At 43.2% G+C, this 19,515-nt stretch overlaps 1 protein-coding gene across 4 annotated transcripts in view; it reads right to left on the bottom strand.

Moving 5' to 3' along the window:
* Positions 1-1,168: 1,168 nt before the first annotated feature.
* LOC121192844 (zinc finger protein 521-like) overlaps positions 1,169-19,515 on the bottom strand; it is an 89,302-nt gene continuing 70,955 nt past the window's right edge. For all 4 annotated transcript variants that reach the window (XM_041054764.1, XM_041054763.1, XM_041054762.1 and 1 more), the window contains exons 6-8: positions 19,021-19,152; positions 13,389-13,504; positions 1,169-2,575 (exon numbers count right to left, since the gene is read on the bottom strand). In XM_041054764.1, coding sequence (XP_040910698.1) covers positions 2,546-2,575; positions 13,389-13,504; positions 19,021-19,152 — 278 coding nt within the window. In that variant the 3' untranslated portion in view covers positions 1,169-2,545. The remainder of the gene's footprint in view (positions 2,576-13,388; positions 13,505-19,020; positions 19,153-19,515) is intronic.

Below are 19,515 nucleotides of genomic sequence, written 5' to 3' on the forward strand. Positions count from 1 at the left end.
CAAAGTTCTGGACCCGTTCAAATGCCCTTGAAGCTTATTAAAAGTGCCTGGCACAGGGAGATGCTAGCAAAGTTGTTTAATGGATGCCCAGCTTGCATTCAGTATGACAGTTAATGTTGGGCCGTACCATCTCTGATTTGGACGAGGGGTTTCGACAAGGGGAGTCTGTCACAGCAAGAGGCCCTGTCCATTCCTCATCTGATCCTCATTATAGTAATGTAATAAAAGCTAATAGATGACAGACGACATGCACATTTGATGTTACGCTTGAAGTAAAAAAAAATTCAATAAGACAAGCTTCACAAAGCCCGATTGCACAGACACTTTATAAAACAATGTATGTGATCATTTTCTATGACAAATGAGCTTCAATATTCTCACCCAGAGGGATCACATCTATATGTATTTAGATATGTTTTGTGCATAATGGATCAAAACAGTATATGTGGGAATATTACTATGCTTATTATTCTTATTTATGTTAGAAGATGCATACAGTATACGGGAAAGTATATGGTGGTTTATGATGAAATACAGTATCTGCTTTGTTTTTCAAATGAAGCATTAGTTTACAGTCATTTGTTACTCACAGTATAACCTAGTTACAGTGCTATGAGCTACAGCGCTGAGCCTTTTCAAAACAAAACTGAAAGCTTCAACAAATGTTATGCTGCTTGTGTGTCACCATTGATGAATCATTTGCTGATACAGACAGATGTTGCTGCATGGGTTTTGTCCCATTCGGCAAAGGCAGAAGAATCTTTTCCTCGGTCCCCCGGAGTGCTGGAGGCTCCCTAAATAGACCTAGCGCAAGGGTGTGTAGAATGGGACCGCACAGGGTGATGGGTAATGGAGTCATTAATAACACAGACCTCCCTTAAGATGCTCAGATGTTCGTTAGTGAGAGCCACGAGGGAGTGAGGAAAAATAGGATGCAATTTGATACAATGAAAAAAAGCAGTGTAAGCTTTTGATGATGATCGCGTTTATGCTGTGATAGGTCTTGTCTGATGGGTTAATTGTATCCACATGCACACACACATACACACACAGACACGCACACACACACACACACTCACAGATTAACACACAGATACACGCATGCCTTCTAGATAGATAATGAAGGGACATCGAAGCCATTTTCTCATACAGTTTTTAATATTTCCATCACATGTGCAACACAAAAAAAAACGAGGTCTGCCAAATACAGAACTCCATATTTGTACAATACATTTTAATAACATTGGAGATAACTGTCCTTTAGCTGCAGGAGATGGTGATTTCCTGTAAACTGTGTACGAACAATTCTCAATCAAAATGTCAAAACATTAAAGTTTCATACAAAAGTGCATCTCAGGTTCAACGAATGCAAAACATTTACATAACAGAATGGTTTAAAGTTTTGTATGATGCCACAGTGGCTTCCAGCTTGAGCAGAGAGCAATGGGATACTGCAAAGAAACAAGAAGAGTACTTGGGCACTCTCCAGGAGAGCCAGGGACAGAGTTTTGTAACTACGTTATATCCCCGAGACAGACTGAAATTGCGTTCAATCTTCATGACCTCAAATCCAAATGGATTTACTCACCCATTGCGAAAAATATGTAGAGATAACAAAAAAAAATTCCAGTAATCTCCAGGCTTCAAAGAGCAGTAAACATTAACAACAGAAATGTACAGGTTGAGTCAGTGGGCTGGAGATTTCCCCATGCTCTGAGAGCCACATGGGAGCTTCTGTTCACGAGCCAACCAGAGGAACTAGCCTTTTCCAAATCTGTGTCACTGCGTTTGCATATATCAGCATCCTGTCCTGTTTTTCTGTTCTCTGTGTTGTTTTTTTTCTTTTTTTTCTTTTTTTCATCTGAACTCCAGCGCAGGCAGTGCAGATTAGTCGCACCGCCGTTCTCAGCTGGTCCTCTGGTAGCCATGTTACAACAGACACGCAGACAAGATCTCAGCCTATGCTGGTGAATCAAGCTTTTTCTATCCCCATAATGATTGACCATGTCAGGATACAGAGTGACATACTGCGCAGTAGGAGTGGCGCTGATGAAAAGAGTCCTCCTGACAACACTTGCCGGTTCCTACAGTTTCCTACACTCTCAGTGGCACCCTGTTTCTCCTTTACACAACTGGTTGAGTCCCATCTGGTCTGATTGACAATGTCATTGATCTTTTTTTTTCCCTTCTCTTTTTTGAACAAACATTTTGAACTGTACATTGGCAAATACTGTATAAGATTGCAATATAGCTGTAGTTAAGCAACACATGAAGAATTCTATGTACAAACAAGTTGGCTTTTTCTTTATTTTTGAAATAATGGTCGGTAAAGAACGGAGAGGGTTCTTTTATGCTCTTTCCCCCCTCTTTCTTTTATTTTCTTTGCTTTTCTTTTTTCTTGCTGTGGCATGGTTCCTTGTGGTGTAACTGAATTGAAAGTTCAGTGCAAGACAGTCAGTGGAAAACTGCACTCACGGTAATTGGTGGTCAGACATTATTCTCCGCGTCATGTGATCCTTGTTCTTGGCCACGGCGCTGATCCATGTTAGCTGCTGTGCTGAGTCAACGTGTGGTTCTGCAAGGACACAAAAAGAAACAGGGGAAACATTATGATCAGCTGGATTTTTCACTTTTCTTGCCGTTCATTAAACAGACATTATTCATCGTTCGTACCGTGGCCACTGATATTCCTACACCTTACAATTTGTTTTAAATGTTAGGATTGACGGGCACTGTCTTTTGATCATCTTGACATTTGAACATCATCATTATTAGGCTTTCATTATCCAGATCCAATTAACTTTCACAGGAGTCAAACCTGCCTGTGGATCAATATCAGTTGGCTTTGGGATTACGGATAGTTAAGTCCTGGTGTAACACAAAGGCACGAAACCACTGATAGATAGCATCCCATTCCTCAGAAATCCTGCCTCCCGATCAAAGGCTGTGTCCATGGAAACAAATCCATAACAAGGCACTGACACACCTGATGGAATATCTTCTTTGGAGTCTTGTTTATCCAGTACCTACATGTATTGAATGTGCTGCAGACGTGCAGTGCAGAAAAAAACGAGTTGAGAAATACTTCACGCGCAGGTGAGGCTGTTGATGATTTGATCCTCCACACTTCTGTAAATATGTAACGGTGCACAATTCACTATGACAGGATAACAAGCTGACGGCATCACCCTGTTTTGCTGTATCTCCCAAATTTATGCAGGCACACACACAGACCATTGAGAGTGGTTGTAGTGGGGCAGCTGTGCCAGGTTCTTTAAAGGGAGTGTGGACCAGGGGGTGTGTAACTGGTGTCCCTGGTGGGCTGAATCCAGGTCATCTTTTGAAGTGACTGCTAATCCCTTTAATGCAAACTACATGCCCCACTTGCTGCGCTCTGTTTAAAACACGGCCTTGGACTCTCTAAACTGGCATGGACTAGACACACCTGTCACAGAGTCATCGGCACGCATGCATGCACAAATACACACACACCTCAGCGCACACATACATTTTGTCCTGCACGTAGGTGCAAAATTACGTGAACAAGCACATGAAATTAGTTTTACTGCCTTACTGGTTTTTGAGATATAACTGGGAGACACAGACAATGTAAAATGATTACTCTAACCTTAGAGAGGAGGTTTACCAAAGCAGTCACCTTCAGTCTTGTTGGTGCAGAGTCCCTCGGGCGGTGCTGGGAGATGACTATTAGCCCCCCTTGCATTCGTTCCTTCCCTCTTTACCCTTTCAGCTGCTTCCATATAAAGCATTTAAACACCTCGACAGCTTTCCTTTCAGCTAGGGCGATTACTTCCCGACAGGTGGGGTAATAAGCTGTTTGACGGGGAGCAGGAGTGTGACCCCTGTAAGGGTTAGCGTGGCTCGCCTGGGCCCTGCTCTCCCTTTTTTAAAGAGGCGGCCCCGGACAGCTCCTCTGCCTTCCTCCCTCCTCTCTTGCTGAAATAAAGCTCCTTTAAGTGAGTCTGGGAGGAGACTCCCCACGGGATGCTCTTTCTCTCTCTCTCCCCCCACCTCACCTCCTCCCCCTCCTCACACTCCACCAACCCCCTACCCCCCGGTGAAGACATCCTTGGCGTTGCTGAGGAGGGACAGGAGAACGGCAACCTTATTAATGAATGCGGCCCATTACCCGTCAGCCTGGCTCCTCGGCGACTCCCAGAAGCCCCTGCAGTACGTGACTTCAAATGGCAGGATATTGACACGGGGAGAGCAAAGCGGCTAGGACTGAGTGTGTGTGCCTCTGTGTCTGTGTGTGTGTGTGTCTGTCTGTGTGTATGTGGAAGAGAGAGAAACAGAGAGAGAAAATTTGTGCTCAACTGAGTGTGCATGCCTTTGTGTGAGTGTGCCAGTGTGTCTAGGTGAGTGTGTGTGTGTCTGTGGACCCCAAAGGAATGTAGCTCCTTGGATATAATGTAGGGCTCGTAACAGCTATTAGAGGGGAAAATAACCCCTCTGGGGAATGGCTCCCCCCCTCTGCATGTCCCAGCTCTGTCTGACACACACTGCATTCTACCTTTTCCTTAAACATGCCAGGAGTTTTCTCACTGAGGGCTTTCTCAAGGACGGTGTTAAACGACTTCAGTGGCTGTGGCAGCCATGCAGACTAAAGGGAAATAGAGGAAAAGAGGGGGGAAAAAATGTTAAAAGAAAATGAAACTGATACCTTTATCTCTGTGGATACTGAACTCCACTGAGTACATATAAACTGTTCTGTGTATGAGTACAGAGCGTAGAAGGGAGGGAGAAGGCAGGGATGATACAAATTCACTATCCAATCTTCATCCTTGTCAAGTTCTTCAAGTACCTCTGCACCAGCGTTGGGTAAGTTTAATACCTACAGTGTGCAACCACAAATGTCAATTTAGATGTGAAACACACAATTCACACCTTGTGCAAGAAATTGTCCAAAATGTCCTGCGCCCTATCTAGGAGGATGTCACTAATGGTGTCACACCAGAATCACTGCAATTTAGGATTAGATGCCCTCCATTAAGCCTTTTAGCTCTCATCCTAACTCCCTCCTTCAATGCCATCCTATTCCCCCTGAAACTCTGCCATTCCCCTTATCATCCATTTCCTTCCCTTCTATCCAACCCTTAATCTCCTCCTCGATCCTTTCAACCACCTGCTGGCCACACAGGCCTGCTGCAGGGCCCAGTTACCAGCAGTATTCAGGTAAACCATAGCAGTCAATTCTCCACTAAATTAAATTTTGCTCTGATCAATAATGCGCACCCGCTCCTCCCTTATGAAGACCGGCTGCATTGGCTCGGAGCGAGCCTCTTCCTCCTCTCCTGTTCTCTCACCGGCTCTGTGCCACCGTTAAACCACCACTTTCATCTGATTACATCACCCTACTGCAACGCCCTCAGGGGTAGTGGAAGAGGAGGGAGAACACCCGGCAGGGGTCTTGTGTACCCATGCAAACAGGTGCAATATGTCTAAGGAATTTAACGCCGCTGCAGACAGGGAGAGGGTGAGAAAAAATGGGGAACGATCGGGGAAGAGCAGAGAGCGAGAAAGTGCAAGTAGGCTGGGGAGTTGATTTATTAACTAATCATTCTTTATGTCGTTCCCCATTGCTCTGGTCTCCATCGATAGCACCCGGTCTCCAGTGAGGCAACAGAGGTGCATCTCTTACATCAGCTCTGCAGAGGAAGAATAGTGGACTAGCAGACACAATCTCTCTTTCATCTGATCTTGCAGTATTAAAGACAATCTTCACATCGTCCAACATCACAGAGAGAGGATGTAAAGCTTAATCTCAACGCTAACAATGTTTGATTAGCATAATGTTAATAGCTGCAGAGCACATGTTACGTACATTGTGTCTGCTCCTCTACCTGGTGTTATCCAGCATGTGACATTAAACTCAGGCTTTATTGAATGGTTAAAGAGCTGAGTGAGCAATAACAGCTTTTTAAGCCACGGCCTTTTCAAGGCTTCTCAAACAAACAAACAAACAGTGAGCATTTTATACAAGTGTAGAGCTGACCAGTGAACTGACCAGAATCTGTCGCATTATGTAGCCCTCAAGTTCTAAGTTCTGCATCTCTAAAATCCAAAATTAATATTAGTGGATGAACTAACACTTAGTAAAAGTATAAGTAAATCTATGAATGTGTACAAAGCTACCAACACATTTGAAAATGCTGCAATTAATGACAAAGTTCTTTTTATGTCAGGATTAATCAAAGTCTAATGTAACGGAACAAAACAAACAAACAAACAAACAAACAAAAACAATCCAACTCAAAATGTAACTGACGTCTAATTACTTTTCTTAACTAGTGCTCATTATAATTAGTTAGAAACAGTGCATGGTAAAACCACCTTTACCCTTAAGTATAATTAATGTGTTATATGGTATGAAAAAGCCAACCATGAGACAGGAAGAACTAAAACTATAGAACTGATTATTACAGAGTTATTTAAATGCATCATTTTGTGATTTTAAACACGTACATAACTTGAAATAAAACATTATTTGGGTGTGAACAAAATGTCATAACAGTATGTAAAATTGCTATAATACTGTAAATGTCCCAGTTAAGGACAGTTTGGGGTATTCTCTGGGAATATTGTAATCGTAAATTATTTAGTAGTGAGAAAAGAAGCGCTGGGAAAAAAGGAAAGCTTATAACAAAATTTTAAAAAATAATAGTTATGTCTGTTGAGATGGCAGCCGGTAATGCATAAGTGAGCCAAGTAAGTGTTACTTACAGTAAAGATTACTCATTAATGAAACTATTTAATTAGAAGAGTCAAGCACATTCATTTTAACGCCTGCAGCTAAAGTATTTAGTTTATCTATAATCAAAATTTGAAAGAACAGTCAAAATTGTAAACACCACCCTCTAAGCTCTGATTAAAAGTGTTATCAGTCTTATCAGTTTCTCTCTTACCCTGCATGGCTGACATACAGCAAGTCTGCATAGCTGCATCTGGAGCACGGGGAGTGTGCACAAAACCACTGAGACCTGTGCATACCCGTAGTCATCACTCAGGAATTTAATTAACACATAAGAGAACGTCACCTAATGATACTAAAACAAAGAACCTGCGGTCTTTCTTCGAGGCTCGAAACTGCAGGGTGACTTTAAACAAGGAAAACTCTTGGATTTACACTTTAAGCTTATTTATGTCTGTGTAATGATTGAAAGATGAATAAAAGGAGTCAATCAGTAATGACCCCACGGCATCTTAGGTTATTTTGAGAAAATTCTGCCACCACATGAAGTGTTTTCTTATAGTTCTGAACTGTTGTGGAGAAAGACAAGAGTGCTACATTCTGTCTTGATCTTTAATGGCGTGTTGAACTCGGTCCAGTATTGACTCAGTCCTCCCTTTGTGCATTCCCTACTGTTGACCAGTCCACTGAGGGAGTAATCCTTTCCTGCTTTGACCTCAGGCCAGGCTTACTGCTGGCTAGTTTAGCCAATGAAGAACACAATCAAATAAATAAATAATACAGCAGTTGGCATTCTCCACAGTCATCACTTATCAGGCCGTAGGGAGGGTTGACCCCAAACACTGTTGTGCCACAACCGGCCCTGTCTCCTTGGTAACAGACTGTCTTGTTTGAAGTGAGGTACCCGGGGAGCCGTGGCCATACAGTAACAGCACTAGGCTATGGTGGAGTTGAAAACAGCAATAGATTTCCATGTCTTCCATGTGTTTTGTTTTGCGTCCGGTCATATCCACCATGAAGGCCTGTAAAAATATATAATAAATCCATAAAGCTTGAAATGCTTTGATTAGATGTCTAACTACCCCGACCAAGTACTTCTGAGGTGTAACCGGAGATGACGGACCACCCTTTTTGTGGGCTGGTGCTTTGTAGCTCCAAATGATACTCATTACCTTGTCTAAGTAGACAAGTGAATGGTACTAGAAACACACTATGCAGTGATCCCGCTGTTTGACTGAGGTAGCAAAACAACTGCACAACTGCTGTGTTATTATGGGGCCTCATTAAGTGAGGAGAGAGTGGGAGACGGGGAGAGGGAGAGAGGAAAAGCAATAGAGAGAGGGCCAGCGAGAGGGAGAAAAAACAGAGGAAGAAAAAAAAAACACAAGAGAGCGATACAAACTGTATTCTGAGGTGATAGCAACACACAGATGCCTTTCCAGCCAAAATGAAGACTATGACTAAAGAACCCAATTAAGGGCTTTCTTTGGGGAGCCATCTTGGGAGGGGGATGGGTCTTCCTGGGACATGAGCCCTGGGCTACATCCTCTAATTAGACAGAGCGAGGGGGGAGGATCTCTGCCTGTCACTGGGAGGGAGATGGGGTCCGTGGGGTTCCACATGTCAGTCCCAGAAACAAAACACAATTACTCTCACATTTAACCACTTCAGTCGGGGACAGACTTTGACTAGGGATGCTACAGAGCATCCAACCCCACCCCCCAACCCCCCCACTCTCCCTCTCGTGTGCTGCTAGGTATGCCACTTCACAAATGCGTATATTTTTGAGGACTAAATTTTCTCCTGCATTTCCACGCTTTTGTGAGAAAGCGGGAGCCGATCCGCACTCTCATGTTTTCCCACTAAAATGGAGGAGCGAATCCGAAAATTAGCTTTTAATTGCGCGACAATTGGTGTCATTCAACATCGTTTTCCAAAACTGAAGAGTTAAATTACTTTGGTGTTGCGATGTGTGAACATAAAATTCGAGAGGGAATAATTTTTTCTAATGCTGTTTATTTTAGCCTCTGCTGTATTTTGTTAACATCAACAGCACAAGAGACTCTTGAAAATCAAATCACTACAGACAGTAAATTAAACCTGTAGTGAATTTCCAGAGAAGCGCTTAAAATGGCATTTATCAAAGTTGCTGAAAAGTCAACTAAGAAAAGTAAAGGAGACATGTTTGAGGGAGAGATCTGGTGATGGATTCTAGCACAGTACACCAAGCGTCTCCTCTTTGTTTGGATTTAACTTTCCCCAGTGGTGCAACAGAGGAAAAAGAAAAAAAAGAACAGCTCAAAGGCTTCTGGGAGTTTTTGTCATGTCTCCCTCCAGACAATGTGTTTGCATGCACATATCAGACCCTGGGAGAGACAGAGACAAAGACAAATACATACAGCGCACATACACACACACACACAGATGTATACGCACAAACACATTTTCGCACACGCACACACTGAGAAAGAGAATATCCTCCCAGGATCATTAGGTCTGTCATGCTGTCTAATTCTGATCCACCTACAAAACTAGAACACTACTATTGTGATACATCACTAGTCTTCTAAGGGTGTTTATGTCCCCATTTACAGTGCAGAGAAGTGTGTGTACAGTGTTGTACACAATTATAAATAATCTTAAATATTAATGATGGTGCCTCACAAGCAGCTGTTTTTTTTTTTTTTAATTCACTGTTCTTTTATTTTGTAGTGCAACTTTTTGAGATGGTGACAGAAATCTGAGCACCTGGGGTGATGAAGAAAAAAACAAGTTGTCATATAAAAGGAAAAAAGTATATATACCACTTTCAAAAGCATGAAGAGCTGTCATACTTAGCAGATCAAGATATTCAGAGAAAATGGGGTGTTTGAGAGCCACTTAGGGACAAACACATGAAGCTTTGCTTTTGTACGACACGTTTGGGACACAGGGCATATGGGGCGTTTTTCGGGGCATGTTTTAAAATTCATGGAAAATAAGAAAGAAAGAAAAACTTCTGGGGGAACTGAGTCTCTGTGCTTCATATAGAAGAGCGCCATTCTTTAGATTTGGGGTAAAAAAAAAAAAGGCCTAAAATATTGTTTTTAAGAAGCCATCCTATATAGAATTAACTTCAGTAATTCCATGCATTATAATAAGATCATAAAATATATTACACTGATTTTTTTTGGACACATTTAGAGAATGCCTTTCTCTCAGACTGTCCATCTCTTCCATTCTCTCCCTCTCTATGAAATGCAAAGCTGTTTACACTGACCTGGTGACCACGAAGCCTATAAATATGCTTAATTAAAACAGTAGAATTGGTCACAGCTTGGCAATAATGGCTATCACACAGGGAGAGGAGAATCTCATTTGTGTGGGGAAGTAGAACATGATGCAGATGTGCTCTTGTCACTTTCAGCACTCATTAAGGCCAGGGAGCTTTGGATTGTCTTTGAAGGAATCCTTTTAAAAGACACTCCAATTAAGGTACGTGTCCTGCAGGCGTCTGAGGAGAGGGAGAAGTCATACAGCACCCCAGTCCTTCCACTCCTCCGCTGATAGCGGCACGGCTTAACACATGACTTACAATCTCATGTCACTTCGAAGGAATGATAATGAAACTGGAGGACGGAGGGAATAAAAGACAGCCCAGCTTAAAAGGAACAAGGGAATCTCACGCAGAACATGTCATCTTCACTGTTGTGTAACTTCAATCTCATTGTCTTGTCTTTGGAGGAATTGGGATCATTGGGAGAGAAGCCTCCGTCTGCAGCTCTCCAGTACGGCACTTTGGAGAAGAGCTGAACTTGTGTGTTTCCTCACAAATGAACTGCACTCAGAGAAATGTCAGATTTAAGCTGTGGCTAATACTGTGCATCCATCAGTTAATGAATCTGGTTAATTAATCCAGCCTAGCAGCATTGTCAGTGGCTCAGTTCCTTCCGCAATGTGAAAAGCTACTGTATCTGAAGCCAACGCAAAGGGAAAAGGAAGTTTATTATCAAGTTTCACATTGCAATGTGGCCTTTGCTAGAATCCGGGGACAGTTTTTTTTTTTCATAAGGCGACAGCTGCTTTTAAAATGAGAGGACAGAGCATTTTATTTGGGTGAGAGTTTATAGTGAAGCTTGAGCTCGTAGTTGCTCAAGGGGTGGGCAGCAGTTGAGGGTCAGAGAGAGCGCTGCACAGCCGGCCCACTTGCCCTCCCCATCAGCACCTCATGAAATAACTAGACTTTGCTCCATATTTTAATGGGGTGAGGGAGAGGGATGTGCAGGGTGGAGGCTGCCTGAGTGTGTGTGTGATGGTGGAGGGGAGTCCTCTGGAGAGTTTTGAGGGGAATGGTGGTCTATGCATCTCGGTGCTTATTTTTTGTCTGTGAAAGAAAGAGGAAAGAGAGAAACGGAGGGAGAGAGAGGGGAGAGCAAGAGAGATTATTCTCCTTTGGAATCTGGATTCTGGGGCACACTGGCCCAGGAGTCAGTCAATCTGGCTGGTCTGGGGGGGGCGGCTGGGCGGGGGGTCCTAGGAGGGCTGATTAGACGGATGCTCTCCCATCATCCATCTCGACAGGCTGGCGAAAATTGGCTAGCCCCTCGCAGGGTAGAGTTCACGGGGGGAGGCGGTGGGGGAGGATGTGGAGCGGTGCACTGGATACCTGTCACAGCCTTTGGTCTGTTTCAGGATCTCAGCAGCAAATTAATAAAATATCGTTCCTGCTTCCCTTTACCTGCCGTGGCAGCTCTCCCTCTCGCCGCTCCTTCTCCCAGCTTGCACTGGCCCTTTGACCCCTCCGACTACTGTGAGAGATGAGGAGCCCAGGCAGCCGGCGAGTGGGCCAGAGTGTCAGGGAGAAACAGGGAGAAACTCCAAACTCAAGACCCGGCAAAGAGAGAGAGCTTTCACTTCTCTCGCTGCTGGAAGACAGCACCACTTCAGACAGACTGACAAACGACTGCCCCATGTCAGTGAGATATTTTGAAGTGTGATGCATGGGAAATGGCAACTGCAAACAAACAACAACTAAAAACAAGACTCCAACCTGCAATGTTTGTTGAAGGCTTTAACTATAGACAGTGAAAAAGGCAAATCTAACATTACTAAGTTCAGGAGTTGCATCCTAAAATAAAGATGGCCCTGTGAAAAATCCAGAAACCTAAAATAGCTTTGAGTTGGTCACACCATTAAAAAGCTCTGGCATAGTGGATTTTACTGTATGAATGTGATAAGAAACAGTATACGTACTTGTATCTATATGTACAAGGAACTACTACGAGAGAGTGTAAGCATGCTCTCCCATGGGACTGCCTTTAGAGCATGGCACAGGTTGAGCATAATGATCGTCTTATCCCCCAAGCTCATTCCTGCTCTCCTTTCATAACCCCTTGTTTCACAACAAAGTGCCATAGGTCTTTCATGTTCTGCTCTTGTCTCTTCACACAGAGTGTAAAACAATATAATCATGCATGAAACAACACCTCTGGGAGGTGGAGATCACTTCATTCCAAAAAATGTCAAACAAAAAAAGTAGGAAAACATCCCCAGGTTATTTGAGATTGTTTACAGGTACCTGCAACAACCCTTGCTATATAGAGAACACTCGTACCAATGAGGGATGAAAATGTGATAAATAGGAGGCCTTGGCATGAATGAAAAGACTCCACGTTGGCAGTCTGGTGGAGCGCGAGGCTTGTTAAATAACCTTCTCTGTGGTGGAGTTGCATGTTGGTGGATCAGGACGTGTTTTATTCATGGTTGCGGTGCTCAAATGACCAGCAGATAATGATCACATTCACCTTCCTCCTGGCAGACACACGCCTCTGTGTTTACAACCTGAATCTCAATATGAAAATCGTTGCCGATCAATAGGCAGCCAAGCCCTGGATACTTCCTCTGGCTACCTGCTAATACATAGTGCTGCTAATCCAACTTTCAGATAGGTGTACTTGGCGGATGTGGTCAGGAGCTATTGGTTTCTCTGTGTGCTTTAGGCAAAATAAGAATAATTTCAGTGATTGGATTGAACACGATGTTTATAGACTGCTCATATTTTAATGATTTAGTTTCAAAAGGTAATAGAAAAAGATCTGGATATGAGAAGTGTGCCATGTGTACGGTAAAGAATCCCCCAAACAAAACAGATCTGCTTGAAAACACCACCACAGTGAAATAATATAATAAGGTCTGTTTCATTTTTTCAGGTTCTCCAAGGACCAGAGAAAAAGATTGCTAGAAAATGGATTATCTCTGTAACATTGCGAGTTCATAAGTCCAACTACTAACTTTGTTGAAGGGCAGATACGGTCTCCCAGAGGACAAAGCTCATATTTAGCCATGAGTCCTCCTCTGTGATTAGGAGGGGAGATGCAGGCATATTGACTCAACTGTGTTTTTGCCTCTGCACTGTATGTAATTACTTCTTCAAAAACGAACATTCCACTAATCCTCTAATTCCAGATATTTTAGTGCTCTGCTGGTCTAATAAGCAAATCAAATCATATCTGCCCATCACAAATGAGTTTTGGAAACGGACTGAAATAATTCCTTCTGAGTCTCTCACCCCAGCCGGGATGGAGGGGATAGCTGGAGAGTGGTGAGCGGTGTTTAGTGTTTGTTAAGCTGTCATGTGTGATTAGCGGTAGCAGTTTCTGCTGGTGGCCCCCTTTCGCTCCACCAGCCCGAGGCTCACCTGTAACTCTGTCTGGAAGAAGAACTTCTGTGGGCACTGCGAGCAGTCGTAGATCTTATCCTCCTGGCCGTGGGCAGAGAAGATGTGCTGCTGGAGCTTATTGGCTTGGACAAACACTGCTCAGATACATGGAAAGGAAACACATGGGCAGAGAAGAAATTTGTGTTAGTGCAAATTTTAAAGCATTTCCAAGTGTTTTATAGACTGTGTTTCAAAAAAAAAGTCACTGTTGTCAGTGCTTCTACTCTTTGCTTCTTATTGTTGACTTTGGTAAATTAGAGTACGGCCTTATTGCCTGCGTTCAGGGAACAAAGGCAACATCAAAAATGCATCTGCCTCAGTAAAAACTGAAGAAAGACTGTGTCAAATGGCAAGGAAAATTGCTTAATTACAAACAAATGAATGCACTATCAACAATAGAAAAAAAAACATTGTTAGGAGATGTATAATTAGAAAAAAAAAGGAGAACGATTTAGATGTTAACAGTGAAACTAGAGTGGTCATATTCATGGCTCTAGAACTAGCGAATGCATAATGTTTTGGGAATAATGATGCTCTTTATTTAGCACTACTGTGGGGACAACAAGCCAGAAAATAAACAACCACAAAAAATTGGCATGGCTTCAAGTGCAAAACATGGCCTCCATTAGTCTACATCGCTAATTATATTGACAATATAAATATTCATGGTGTTGCACTACTTATTAATGCAGACTCAGACTACATTCAACATCATATAAACACACAACGCGCTGGCACTTAAAACATATACCATACATTTGTGCTTTAATTAAGCCATAGTCCACGCTGGAAAGCTAAGGGGGATGCAATTGTGTGCGTCTTGAGTGTATGTGTCTTGCGTGTGTGGGTGTCTGTGTGTGTCTCTGCACTCTCCAAGGAGCACTTCAAACATGCCGTTTGTTATCCCAGACCCTTGTGCTTTAAGGATGGCTGTCTAATCTCAAAGGTCTGGATGCTCTGGAAAAGTTAGCATGTGGGGGCTTCATTTGAATTTCTTACAGCTCAAAATAACTTTTCTTCTAATGCATGCACCGTAGGGCCACAAGGAGAGGGAGGAAAAAAAGCACAGCCACAAAAGGTGAGGTGTCTGTCGGAGATGGCTTTGGGGTCGCAGCAGCCCCGTGGCGGGGCTCTGCAACATTAACGTGTCCCAATTTGAGCTCACCTGGGAGAGGGGTTATTAATTATTGAGCTGCGTACACTTGAGACACTCTCGGCATTGAATGTCACACTCCTGACCTGGGAAATAAAAGTTTAGATCCAAAGCAGACACACTGTGGTGATGCTTTCAGACTGCTAATGCCTGGGTGACAGCTGTCTCTGGAACATGGCAGCATGTTAACCAGAAATGAACAAACCTCCTCTAATGAACAAACAACAACTCCATGGTCCATTTCTGAAACTAATGACCACAGCAATATGAAGACAAACATAATTGCAGATAGATGGCTGGTTTTGCAGTCTGTTACAAAACATTTCAGCTCAAGGTTAAGGTCTCGGCTATCATGCATATTTGTTCTGCTTCTGCAAAAACGATGACAATTTTCTTTGTGGGGAATACATGCTCTGAAAGAAAAAATGCACTGATAAACAATAGCTTTTTTTCTTTAGCTGTGTTTTATCTGCATATACTGTACAGAAGCAGGTCAAAGCAGCTGCAGGAAGCCTTCATTATGTCTTTGGCTAGAGGAGGAAAAAGTCAATACAGCAAAAATAAAAATGGATTTGAGACTTGGGGGGCCTTCAAATACTGTACAATAGGGCTAAACACAACTGAGATGTCAAGTTAGCTGTTTCTCCCTGTTTACATGCGTATCTGGTCCAGTTCCAGTAAGAGAGACATTTAATCAGCTGTGCATTTATCAAATTATAGCCGTGTATTCAGAGCCAAAGTGCCACAGAGCCTAAAATGCATTAATGGCACCTTCAAGCCTCCTGTAAGGCCAATAAATTCAGACTAGACTGAGGCAAAAATGTAAATGAGAGCTCAGTAACTTTGTAGCTAATTTATATAGTTCGGTTTTGACATCCTTAAAGGCGTGGGTCATATTTATGATTACTAAAGATGATGGCAAAATTCAGCATTTGCTGATGGTAGGCATTTGATTAGCGGGGAGAGTTACAATTTAGACGCTTTCTTTGTCTTCATCATCAAATTAGCATGCAACTTGTAATGAAGGGATAAGCTGAAATGGGCAGTGGAGGGACATTGTATTGGCATTTGGCAACATGAGTCACATATGAAAAATGCTATTGCAATGCCCATTTAGAGGAGGAACAGAGGCATGTCCTCCTAGAGGGTTAAAATGAGGACACAGAGAAACGGGGAAGAAATAATCCAAAACCACATCCAAACAGGATCAGTGGCTGGCCATTGTGTCTCTCCCTGTTGAGAAAGAAAGAGAGAGAGAGAGAGAGAGAAAGAGAGAGAGAGAGAGAGAGAGAGAGAGAGAGAGAGAGAGAGAGAGAGAGAGAGAGAGAACTTTGTGGAGTTTGTTGGCCGTGGAGCTGAACAGAGCGCTGAGCTGGGTTGGGCGTCAGGGGTGTCAGGGCTGAGGGGGCTGAGGGGCCAAGGTCTCCTCGCTGTGGGGGATATTAAGCCCTCTGATTAGATCTCAGGGGCCGCCCATGGCAGACGTCTCCTTTACTACAGGCCCCAGCTCATCTTTATTTTGGCAGGGTGGTGCTCTCTGCAGGCTGCACTGCACCAATACTAAGCTGTTTGTGCAGGGAGGAAAAAAAAAGTTTATCCTTTTTTCCCCCCTTTCTCCTTTTCATTTATTTATTCGTCTAGCCTACATGTGTTCGTTTCTGCTTAATCTAAGAGTTCACAATGCAGAGTCTGATCCATGTTTTCTGAGGCAACACAAACAAGTTGGCTGTGCAAGTCGATTTGGCGCTATAAGCTGATAACTACTAATTTTGAGTTAAAGCTAAGCCTTTGTCAGTTTTTTGGATGTAAGCTGTCATAATTCTAACATCACACATGAGCAGAATGTGGGCAGCATCTAAACAAAAAACTAATTAAACTACTGTATTTGTCAGACTCTTGCGGATTTGAAAGCAGTGCATCCTGTAGTTTTTCAAGTTTGTACTTCATGCTGTGACATAAGTAAAAAAAAAAAAAAGGTTTTATACACACACACACACACACATACACACATACAAACACGTACGACTTTCATCAGGCACACTTTCTTCTGTTTTGTTTGTCTTAAGCACATATTCCCAATCACAATTTCCACACCAGCCCTCACTACTGCTCCTAAGGGTGCAGGCAGACACTTCTAGCTGCAGGCTCCCCCACTTCTGAAACCTGTCAAATCTGTCCTGAGAGAGTCAGCCTCTCTCTCATCATCCAGGGGCTTATGGACCTCTCTCCATTTACCCTCCCTCCCCTACACAGTTCTCTTTTCCTCCTCCTCTTCCCCACTTTCATCTCACATCCAAACTTGCCAGTTGCAACCTTCTCAGCTTCCTCCAAGTTTTGTCTCCTTTTCTCCTCTATTTTGTCTCCCCTCATCTACTGTCTATGACTTACTTTTCCCCATACTTTCCTTTCGGTCTGTTTTGTGGTATGATTTGTCCTCTCTCCGTTCCCTTCGGTGTGGATTGAGGATAATCAGGTATGTCAAAGAATGAAAATCACTTCCTGCCTCCCACTGAGTTTTAGGTCACATGGGGGTGGGCTGGGGTAGATCAAACTAAAATACGGGCATCGAGTGGGGATGATCTTTTAAACAAAGAATAACCTTATTAATCAAGTGAACTCAATGACCCAGCCACTGTCACTGCCACCACCTAGTTTGATCAAAGTCTTGCTTTTATGTTCAGACTCATTATGTTGGTAACGGGGCTCCTTTTAACTGTGTAAACAAAGTTTTTGGAAAAGTGCACTCCATGATTCCTCCTCAGCATCTCATCCACACCGACTAAACAAAAACTGGTTAAAACAAAATGTGAATTGAGAGCCTCACAGTGAATTAGGACGTTCTCCTGTAAGAAATGACCCCATGGGTCATCTGTGAGAGCAGCTCATTATGACCCATAGTTACGTTTTATTGTTAGGTGACCTCTAGCGTAGTAATTATGACACTAAGTGAAGGAGTATATAGAGCAACAAAGGTCGAGTTAGGAGGAGGTTGGGGTCGATGTATGGGTTTTCCTAAAGCTAACCAAGTAGTTTTTGTCTCTAAACCTAACCAAACGATGACCATTCCACAACCTTAACCGTGTGATTTTACATACGAACGATATGATCATCTTAGAGAATATGATGCATTGTTATTGAGAAATAAATTGAAGGACAGCTGTCAGCCAATCTCTCAATTCCTCCTTTTCCTCTGAGTGCTCTGACTTCAGTCTGCCTGTCCCCTGTATCTCCAACAGAGGGAGGCCTTTCAGCCCATCCTTGCCTTCCTTCCCCGCTACCATAGACCTTCACCCATCTGTCTGTCTGCTCTGCGTCCACTGTCCTGAGGGTGTACTCTGTCTCTCCCTCCTCCCCTCTCCCTCCCAGCATCCCTCTCTCTCATGTGCTGTGATCGATATGGACGCGGAGGGAGAGGGGGGACCTGCCTGTCAAAGCCGGCGGTGGAAAATGAAGGCTCAGATGAAGGAGGCATGCTCTGTATATTAAATGCCCAGACCCCTGTGAGGGGTGGAGGGGGGTTCGGGGTGGGGATATATCAATAGGCTTCTGCTAAAAGAGAGATAAGGCCAAAACAGCAATGAGGGAAGTAGAACGGAGTAGAGGGAGGGGGAGGAGAGAAAGAGAGATGAGGAAAATGAATAAGGAGCTTAGTAGTGAGGTGGATGAAGAGGTAAAATGTGAAAAAGATATTTGAGTAAAATGCAAAATGTGAGTTAATGATGTTAACTCATATAACAAGTGGAGGAGAGACAAATTAGTTTTTTTAGGTGATGGGCAGACGGAGGATGTGGGTGGGGGGCAGGAAACGCAAGAGAGGGAAATGAGCTGAGGACCCAAAAAAGTGTGAGGAAGAGTAAAGAGCTGAGAAGGGAGAAAGAGTGAAGAGCTGAAGTTAACGACTTTGCAGATTTCATTATAGAGATAGTTAACCCTGTTGACACTGAAGGAGGGCACTATCCTCTCAGGAGGAGTCCGGTCCTTCCACCTCCACGCACAGAGACAGATGAGATCATTACAGCTATCAGCACCACTGCCATCCACAATTAGCACATCTCCTTTTCTTTCCCCACTCCTCCATCCCCCATCTCCCCTCAGCTCACACTGTCTTCCCCCCTGCTCTCTCCCCCTCTCACCTCATGACACTTCTTTGGCCTTGATTTGGAGGCAATTTGACTAAATAAAAAGCCACATGCAGCAAACTACTCTCAGCTTTAGCCGACCTGCTTGCTTGACCTTTACCAACTCATTTAGAACCCATTTGCCTTTTCACACTGAAAAAAAAAAAGAAGATGCTTGGAATGCAACGCTTTGCACAGTGAGAATGTAAATGTCTCAGAAAAGTTAACGTGTACATAAAAACTAACTCTGCCATACTCATCTTTCTATCAGTTCATTGAGTCGCACGTCCATGCCACAAACACACACTTGCATGCACTTAAATACATGAACTATACACACCTGTAAAGCAGACGGGACATTTGAAGGTTCCTCCCATGCCCTCAAAGCTGTGCTCAATCAGGTGGCATTGAAGCTTCGCTGGTGAGTCGAATGACTGACTACAGAGCTTGCATTCATGGTTCAGTCCTTCCTCTGTAGAGAAGAAAGACAAAAACACACCGAAAATCATGAGAGGGGAAGTAAGCAGAGCATGAATAGCAGAGGTCTCACTCTGTCTTGTTTCTTTCTTTCTTTTTTTTTTTTTTTACTTTGTTCTTTCACATGAAATTTAAATTCAACAAATTTGTGGCAAAGACTCCTGCCTGTGATTTTCATGACTCATACAGGAAATAATATAACGTGTGATCTGCTCCCATCAGGCATAAATTGGATGACCAGCCGGGGTCCTAATCGCTCAGACGAGGCCTTGCACGTTGAACATGGCGAGCATCATCTTTTTGATTAACTTACATGCAGAATAATTTATTTTTAGCATCTTCAAATTAAAACAGATTT

The sequence above is a fragment of the Toxotes jaculatrix genome, chromosome 14 (assembly GCF_017976425.1).
Source record: "Toxotes jaculatrix isolate fToxJac2 chromosome 14, fToxJac2.pri, whole genome shotgun sequence".
NCBI lineage: Eukaryota > Metazoa > Chordata > Actinopteri > Toxotidae > Toxotes > Toxotes jaculatrix.